The sequence below is a fragment of the Peromyscus eremicus genome, chromosome 10 (assembly GCF_949786415.1).
Source record: "Peromyscus eremicus chromosome 10, PerEre_H2_v1, whole genome shotgun sequence".
Lineage (NCBI taxonomy): Eukaryota > Metazoa > Chordata > Mammalia > Rodentia > Cricetidae > Peromyscus > Peromyscus eremicus.
In genome coordinates this window covers 83,906,384-83,915,695 of record NC_081426.1, presented here as the reverse complement: position 1 = coordinate 83,915,695, position 9,312 = coordinate 83,906,384, and the positions used below count along the sequence as shown (strand labels likewise).

Sequence of the window (9,312 nt, the reverse complement as noted above, 5' to 3'; positions counted from 1 at the left end):
AGTCCAATTATGTGCCTATGTGTGTTTGCCAAGGATTTTTTGGGCTGCCAGACTTATTAATAGCATGCTAAATTAGTATCCTCAGTTCTCCTCAGATATGTGCCAACTGTAGTATATAAATACCAAATTTTAATAACATGTTTAGTTGATGATTAATAAGTACCACCCATAGCTTCATTTCAAAATGAAAGCCTGTGACATTCATGTGCTTGCCATGTAATCAATAAAGATAAGAAGTTGTTAAAATTAAATTTTTATTTGTTATAACCATATTTGCACCATAACGTGCTTTCCACCTGGACCTTCAGCCCTGCCTCAGGCCCAAAGCCAGAGGCCCAGGCAGCCCTGGATCCAACGCTCTGAAACCATGAACAAAAAATGAACCTTTCTTTCCTCTCTTATGTTATTTTCTTACGTATTTTTATCACAGCAACAAAAAGCTGCCCAATACATGAACCAATGTTATGTGAATTATACAAACAGAAGTATAAATTATAAAAGAAAATATGCAAAAGCAAACAAGTCTTAAGATATTGCTAACCATGGTTAGTTCTTACCCTGTAGTCAGCCAATACCACAAGCCTAATATATCATTAAAGACAGAAAACGCTGGGACAGAGGGTGTGGGTAGATCCCCTGAGTCAGTGCTAGCCGGGTCAAATCGTGAAGGAAACTCAAGCTGACTGGAACAAGAGAGAAGGGAAGGTATTCTTGAACTTCTCTGTTTTCCCGTTTAATGGGTTGGATGACAGCCTTCCAAAAGGTTAAGATTCCTAGAACCTGTGATTGATGTCTTACAGGTCAAGGTAGCAGATGTAATCAAAGCATCATGGATTGTGGCCTGGGCCATCACCCCAGAGACAAATGTCCTTGTAAGAGACGGAAGAGGGAAGACACAGAGGCAGAGGTGTGAAGAAATACAGTGGAGCCAGAGATTGGAGCGGTACAAGTACAAGGTACAGAAGCTAAGGCAGGCAGGCCATTCCCCAGGCCAGAGAGGAAAGGAAAGATGCCCTGGAAGGCTCCGGGAGAGGGGCTCTCTCAATACTGTCCTTTCCAGTGTCTAAGCTCTCATATCGCAAGAGAGTACATCCCCGTGTGTATATATGACTTGGGGGGCAAAGAGACACAGGGTTAGAGACAGAGACACAGATCTTCCTGCCTGCCTGCCGGGGAGTGTTCTTTCTAGCCCCCTCCTCCCCATTCCCAGCTGCTCTGCTCTCACTGGGGGCTCTGCCTGTTTCCAGTCTCTGACAAGCTTTCCCATTCACTCTTGCTTGCTGCTTTATCACATCAGCTGACTTTTGTATCTGAGCACTTACCAATTGTGGTCTTTTCTGTTTAGTTTACGTCTATTGCCACTCTCTGTCCCACTGAGGTCTAAGTTTTCTGAGAACCAAGGTTCTGCCTGTTTGATTCACCATTACACTCTCAGCTCTCCACTACACACATCTGGTAGACCCTCAATAAATACTGGACAAATAAATAAAGGTGGGGGGCAGAGCAGGAGCGGAGACATAAAAGCAAGGAGCCCCTTCCCATTAGGTGCTCCCCACTCGGTTATGTAGCCCAGGCTGGCCTCAAACTCTTGACGCAGCCGAGGATAACTTTGACTTTTTGATCCTCTTGTCTCCACCTTTTCCACAGTGCTGTGTTTACAGGCATGTGTCATACCAAGGTTATGCCTGGCTTATACAGCGCTGGGTATCAACCTCCCTGCACATGCTATGCAAGCATTCTACCAACTAAGTGACATCTCGAGCCCCCAAATGCAATACCTACTTCCCTTCTGTTTCTCTTTTCTTCCCTTCCCAGTGCTGGGGATGGAACCAAAGGCTCTGTGCGTGCCAACGAGTGCTCTACCATTGAGCTCCGTCCCTTGTCCTCCCTCTGTCCCTAACAGGGGGAGCATGGCTCTCTCCTCTCCCTGAACTCTGGACTCCAATGCCACCCCCAGTTTCTACTGTATCAATGATTCACTCTGCTCTAGATCTTCACACAGCTTTCCTTGGCTTGTTTCCCTTGGCACATGCGCAAGACCGTATACCCTGTCCTAAAAGAAGAAAAGCTCGCTTCCATGATTTGAGGGTGTTCTCTGTATCTAAATCTGCGTCCTCTCCTTTGGTCCAGGGGCGAGTGGGTCATTCTTCCCCCCCCCCCCCGCCTCTCTGCCCCCCCCCTCAGGTTTCTATGATCGGCCTTCGGTCTCTGTCACTGTTCTGACACTGTTCCAGATCAGCCACAGTGACCTGCCAGCTCTGGTCCCGTTTCCTTTCTTATCAGCCTTGGCAGTGTGTCTAGAAAGCTATCCCTCCTACTCCTGCTCTTCTCAGACACAGGTGTTCCTCTCTCTTGGGGTCCCTTCCAGGTCCCCACAGGAGACTCTTCCTCTTTCTCTCTGGGAATTGCCATTTCGGCCTCTTGCACCCGCCCTCCTGTCTATATATTGTGAAGCATTTTTCTCTCTTGTGGTTTAAATGACCATTTATAGATGTGAATGTCATACCTTTGGGGACCCACATTTACATTGCCAACTATTTTCTAGATCTTTCTATTTTTATGGCCCTTCAAAAATGATATGCCCCGAGTTGAGTTTACATCCATCCTTATGTATTTCCACAAGCTATCTTTTCTCTATTTTCTCTCTAAGCGGAGAGACGATGCCAGCCACCTCTCAGCTACTCGAGAGCTTGCCCAGCTTGTTCATCATCCCCTGGTCGACTCTGGTGCCAGGTCCTATTGAATTCACCTTCTAAATATCTCTTGAATCCATCTGTCCACTGTTCTCAGCTTCTGCTGACCTCAAACCTTTTTTTGCCTCTTTCCTGGGCATCTCAGCAATGTCTGGATGCTTAACCTTCCCCTCCCTATCCTCCCTCTCATCTTTTTCCCTTTGGAGATGTGGTCTCACTGTGTAGCCCAGGATGGGTCTCAACTCACAATTGACCTGCTCCTGCTCCTTAAAGAGGTGCGCCACCATATACAGCCTTGTTACTTTGTTCTTAAGTGTCATTTTCAAATGAAAGAGTCACATACTCTCATAGTCAAATAGTTGTAGGGTTATTAAGCTAATATGAAACATTAAAGTTGCAATGCACTCAGGTATACGTCAAATCTGACCCCCAACATACAGGTACATATTTTTATATTTTTTCTTTTCCTTCCTTCCTCCCTTCCTTCCTTTTTTTTCCCCCTCGAGACAGGGTTTCTCTGTGTAGCCCTGGCTATCCTGAAACTCACTCTGTAGACCAACTGACCTCAAACTCAGAGATCCATCTGCCTCTGCCTCCTGAGTGCTGGGATTAAAGATGTGCACCACCACTGCCTGGCTCATATTTTTTTCTTTAAAGAAATATTTTTTTAAATATCCTGCAATTCCTCTTTTTGTGTGTGTATGTGTGATAAGATCTCACTATGTAGCCCTGGCAGGTCTAAAATTCTGCTGTGCATTCCAGGCTGTCCTGGAATTAATTCACAGAGATCCATTTGCCTCTTCTTTCTGAGTGCTAGGATTAAAAGCATGCACCAGGCTTATGTATTTATTTATTTTGAAATTCCTACATTTTAAGAGGTACTTCTTTTTTACGTTTTAATATCTCTGATGCAGTCTTAGATTTGGTTAAATTCAGCTCTGCATTGTGTCCTTTTTTACTCATTCTGATACATATTCTTTTTACCCATAATTCTAAATTAATAGTTACCTCCAGCTCTTTCTAAAGAACAAATCTGATCTGGTTGTGACTCTCTGGGAAATTCTTAAGACTCTGCCTTGGGGAGAGCACTCTCTCTCCCCTCTCCCTAGCCCTCCCTCCTCTGGCTCCCACCTTCCTACACAGCTGCACCCCTCTACCTTAAAGCCAAGCAGTTATATTTGCAGCTAGTTCCCCAAAATATTTAAGTGAAGCCAGAGCCCTCTGCCCAGAAGTGTCTTCTGTCTTAAAGGTCTCCATTACTCTTTTTTAATGCAAGAGCTCAGCTTGAGCTCTTCCTTCATGTGCCCCCTGGACCTCAGGGGTGGTATGTGCTGCTCCTAAACCAGGGAGCGTGCAAACTCATGTCATTTCTCTGGTCTTTTGATAGCAACACAGAGTTCTCTAACACACATCCTTCTTTATATAGACCCATGTCTAACAATGCGCAGCCATGTAGCCAAAAAAATACCTTTGGAAATAACGAACTAAATGTGAGGAAAGCAAGAAGGTGCCCTTATATATACGATGTAGAACCTTCCAGCTAGCCACCCCCAAGACCAACAAGAAGCCACTAAACCACCTGGGTATCCAGAAACCAAAACAATGGCAGACCCAGTAATTCTACCCCCAACTGAAGGCGAATGGTGTCAGACTTTGGCATCTGCCCTCCCTTTCTCTTTTAAAGAACTGCAGGTCCAGACCCCCATTCTACCTCTTGGCTACTTGGGCAACTCAACACATACACTTGTGCAAGGCACCAAAGAGGGGTTCTTCTGACTTGCCCATCTGAGGTTCCCATTTGGACCCCCTCCCACACCTGTGAATCCCACTGAGACTCAACACCAGTAAATAAATACAAGAGAGAGCCGAAGTTTAACAGAAAACATTTGTTTTAATAACTACTGTAAGGCCTCAAAGTTCTATGGAGACATGAGAGGGAACAGTTTCTCCACGTCAACCCACTACTGGATTTCAGTTCTAGAAAATGCCCCAAATAGACAGTCCTTCTTTCTGACCTAGATAATTTAAAGCCAATGATTCCGAGTCATTCGTGGAAAAGTACTAGGATGCTGTTGGGGTTTTAAATAAAGCACTTCAGATGTGGCCTATCTGACAATCACTGAGATTGGTCTGTGGTAGTGACAGTACCTAGCACAAATGAGGCCCTGGGTTCGATCCCCAGTGCTGGGGTTGGGGGATAGAGGGTGTCCATATTAAAACGTGTTGACAATTGTAGGACCAACATACTCGATATAGTCTTAGTGAAAAATCCAGAACTGCAAAGCAAAGTAAAAAATGAGAAGAGGAGACAGGGCGTCAGATGCCAGGGGAGGAGAGTTTATCCCTAGACACAGGAATTTGCGCTGGCAGTTGGGGAAAGGTGGGGAGGGAGGGCCGGAGCAAGCCTAGCTAAGGAGGGGGGGGGGGGAGGGTTGATGCTACAACAGATACTGTAGATAAAGCACAGCATGCAAACGGACTCAAGACAAAGGAGAAGCACCCAGGCAGACAGAGGTGGAGGACAGTGGCCGCTGTTACGGAGAAAGTGGGCTGAACATTATCTCTCCCCTCCTCAGAAGAGGTTAAGGAAATACTTAGTTCCACTCTAGAAGAGGCTCTGGATCAGGGCGGACTACACAGCCCTTCAACAGATCAAGAGAGTCCAGCACCCACCCTGGGGTGGAATCAGACCCTTGTCACGTGTTCAACATTTTAAAACGCACGGAGGAAAACTTCCACGCTCAGAGCAAAGATTTCACCAAGAAGCCAGCCTGAAACAGATGGAACGAATCTCTTCTGTTCACAAATCTTAGACTAAATAAAAACAAAACAGCCCTGGGTATCAAATACCTTAGCTGGGGAGACATAATTCCTATTGATTTTGGCTTCCCAGGCAATAAACTCCCTGACAGTGAATCCCCCACCCCCTGAGCGGTAACTGTAAGACAATGCAGGAAAAAGCAAGGCAGAAACCAACCTTGGGCTGTAGCTTTCAGGGACTTGGCTCTCAGCACAGACTTAGGGAGGTATATTTGAACTCCTTGAAGCCGGTGCCCCGGGAGAGGCCTTCCCAGTATCTCGGTATCTCCAAACCAAAAAAAGATTGTCAAGGTGGAGTTTCCGGGTCCCAATCCTGCCGCTGGGAACCCCAAGCCACTCCCCAGATCGCATTAATAAAGACTAGCAGTGGAGAGCCTGTCTGTTGGCCCCCCACTCGCGTGGACTTTGGCTGTAACTTGTGCCGCGGGGTAGAGATCCGACCTCCCATGGCTTTCGTTTCCCGAGTGGCGGGCACTCCGAGGGACAACCGGTCACCTACCTGCCTTGCACCTTCCGGGCCCGGGGGAGGCAGTGCGTCCTATAGAGCCGTTCGCCCCCGGCCTCACCTCCCCGCGCTGTCCCCATCTGGACCAGCCTGACTCACCCAGGATGGGTGGCGGGGGTTGGGGGACACCTCAGAGGGCGGAGGTGCAGGAGGCGGGCCGGGCCCTTCCCCCAGAGCCGGAGAGGCGTAGCCAGCGCGCAGGTGAAACCGACTCCGACCTATCCCGGGAACTTTCGCGGCGGGGACCAGCTGCCACAGGCCAGCGTCGCTCAGGGGCGGCCCGGGAGCCGCCCTCTGCCACCGGGGCTGCGCGCGGGGACTCAGCCCGGGCACCCGCCCCCGGGGACCCTCGGCCCTCCCGGAGCGCTCCGGGGATGCGGGCGGCGCCGGTCTCCGCGGCTGATGGAGGCGGGTGGCGCCGCCCCGGGCGCAGGTGACACTCGCCAGGCCCGGGTTTCTGTCGGAGGGGGAGTGCTCTGGGAGCTCGAGACGCAGCCGCCCCGGGCACCTGGGACCCGGTAGCGATGGCCGGGGAGCTGAGTCAGGAGGCCCTGCTGGACTTTCTGTGCCAGGCCGGGGGCCGAGTGCGTAACGCCGAGCTGTTGAGCCACTTCAAGGGCTTCCTGCGCGACCCTCACGTGCCCCCCGGGCAGCTGCAGCAGCGTCGCGAGCTCTTCAAGGGCTTCGTGAACTCGGTGGCCGCAGTGCGCCAGGACCCCGACGGCACCAAGTACGTGGTGCTCAAGAGGAGGTACAGGGACCTGCTGGGGGAGGAGGGCCTGCAGCGACCCACCCCCGCAGAGGGACCGCAGGCGGGCCGCCACCGCCCGCGGGACCCGAAGGCGCAGAAGCCGCCGCCGCCGCCGCCGGCAGGTGCTGCGCCCCGGGGGGACTCGGGTGGCGATGAGCTAGCCGGCCGCAGCGCGCGGGAGGCGGCCGGGGCCGAGCACGGCTCCAGGGACAGCCCGAGCCGGGGGACCCCGGGGCCCGCGGCTGCTCAGACCAGAGGCAGGTGTGCGGCTGCGGAGACACGGGGCCGCTGCTGCTGGGAATGCCAACAGAATGGCTGGGGGGACCCCACCGGACAGCATCTGCCCGGAGATCTCGAGGACCCTGCGACCGCCAGTGAGGAGCCAGAGCTCGTCGCCGCGACCGCCCCCGATGACCTCGGAGCTCCCGGGTGGCTGCGGGAAGGAGCGTCCGCTGAGCGAGCGCCGGTGTGTGCAACGCCTGGCTGGCCTCCGGCCTCCATCGAGGCTGCTGGGAGCCCGACGTCCCCGCCCGCTCTCCTGCCCCTCCCGGCTCCCTCCAGTGAGCCGCTGGAGCTGTTTACCGCCGGCTCCCCGACCCATCCTACCCAGCAGCTGCAGCAGCAGCAGCAGCGCACTCGAGAGTGGGTAAGCAGATGCCCGCAGATGCCTGAGGCCGGGAACCCCGGCCCCACTCGCGCCTGGTCGGTGGTGCCAGACGACTTCCTCCAGCTACCCTTGGAAACCGCCTTTGGGGTCTCGGAGACAAACTCTGGGCTGCCAGAGCCCGCAGTGTCTCTTCATTCTCTCCTGCCTGTGGTTCCTGATGAGTCCTCAGAATCCTGGCCCGGGAACCTTCCACCCACTGTCTTCCGAAGCATTCGCTGTCAGCTGTCCCTCCAGGATCTGGATGACTTTGTGGATCAAGAGAGCCACGGCAGCGAGGAGAGCAGCAGTGGACCCAAAGAGTCTCCCGGAACCCCCGAAGAGGGGCAGCAACCTGTCCTGGGAACTTCCTCTTGGGGAGAGCTCAGGGATCCTATGGAGGGCCTGTCTGTGTCTTCAAATGACAGCAGCCCCAGACGGATCCGGCGGAGCCTCAGAAATAAAGGGAATGTGCCCAATTCTAGGAAGGTCTCAACGGTAGCTAAAAGCCTTGGAGACCACCCCCAGGAGGCTTCGCCCTGGCCAGCCCCCAAGTTCCGGAGGTCTCTCAGGAGGAGCGCCCGTACTGGGGGAACCAAATCCTCCTCCTCCTCTGATGAGGAGCGTCTTGATGAAGACTTGTTGAAAAGGAGCCGGCGCCCACCTCGGTCCAGGAAACCTTCCAAGGCAGGAGCCATGCCCAGCCCAAGGGTGGATATGGTTTTGATACAGAATTTGGCAGATGTTAATGTTGTGGCAGGGCAGCCACACACCTCATGGGCCCCCAACAGGGATGGATCTGCAGCCTTGACACCCCACAGACTTTCTGAGCACAGGTCACCCCTTGTCCCTCTAGATGCCAGAGAACATGAATGGATTGTGAGGCTTGCCAGTGGCTCCTGGCTTCACGTGCAGACTTTGTTCTGGGAAGATCCCCAGTTGGCTTTGCACAGAGACTTCCTGACCGGGTACACAGCCTTGCACTGGCTAGCAAAGCATGGTGACCTGCGTGCCCTTCAGGACTTGATCTCTGGAGCCCAGAAGGCAGGGGTTGCACTAGATGTAAACGTGAGGTCCAGTTGTGGCTATACACCACTGCACCTCGCAGCTATTCACGGCCACCAGGGAGTCATCAAATTGCTAGTGCAAAGATTGGCTTCTCGGGTGAATGTCCGGGACTACAGTGGCAAGAAGCCGTGGCAGTATCTGAACAGTAATGCCACTGGGGAAACATGGCAGCTCCTGGGTGCACCCCGGGGCAAACCCATCTTCCCTGTATATCCCCTAGTACAAAGCTCCTCCCCAGCCAGGAAGGTCAAGAGCCGGGAAATGTCTAGAAATGTCACCCGGAAGTCTTCCTTGGCTGCTTTGCTCAAAACCCAGCACAACAAATGGAAGCTGGCCAGCCAATATGAGAAATTCCACACCCCGAAGGAGAAAGAAGAGTACAGTGACTGAGGAGGGCATCTCTCTCCAGAAGGCAGTGTCCCCCACCCACCCACCCACCCACCCAAGCTACTAAGGAGGTGAGAGAACCCAGCGGAAACACAAACTTCCAGGAGTTGGTGAAGAGAAAGGACCAGTGAGATGGTGTCTTCAAGGGTCATCTCAACTTCTTGAAGGCTCATCTGTTTGGGCTGTGAAATGTAGACAAAAGCAGAGCCAGGCACTCAAGCCCGGGAAGGATCCCCTCTCCTGAGGTATTCTCTGCGGCAGCGCCAGGCCTTACTAGAATGGGAACAGATGCGTCAGAGAGGCAGTTCGTGGAACTGACAGAGCTCACATGCTTCCCTGGCTGGAGGCTCTCTGGCTTCTATTCATCTCCAGACTCAGTCTTGGCTGAGTGGAGAGCACCAGGTTTGAAGTCAGATGGCTTCCCTTCATTTGCTTTATGTGCCTT

At 52.4% G+C, this 9,312-nt stretch overlaps 1 protein-coding gene across 1 annotated transcript; it reads left to right on the top strand.

The window, feature by feature from the left end:
• Positions 1 to 6,396: 6,396 nt before the first annotated feature.
• On the top strand, positions 6,397 to 8,886 carry Sowahb (sosondowah ankyrin repeat domain family member B). The gene has a single exon (XM_059275236.1). The coding sequence runs from the start codon at positions 6,543 to 6,545 to the stop codon at positions 8,868 to 8,870; it is 2,328 nt and encodes a 775-aa protein (XP_059131219.1). The 5' UTR covers positions 6,397 to 6,542; the 3' UTR covers positions 8,871 to 8,886.
• Positions 8,887 to 9,312: the final 426 nt, after the last annotated feature.

Excerpts from the sequence above, each read along its gene's own strand:
- Sowahb (XM_059275236.1), top strand. The coding sequence starts at position 6,543 with ATGGCCGGGGAGCTGAGTCAGGAGGCCCTGCTGGACTTTCTGTGCCAG.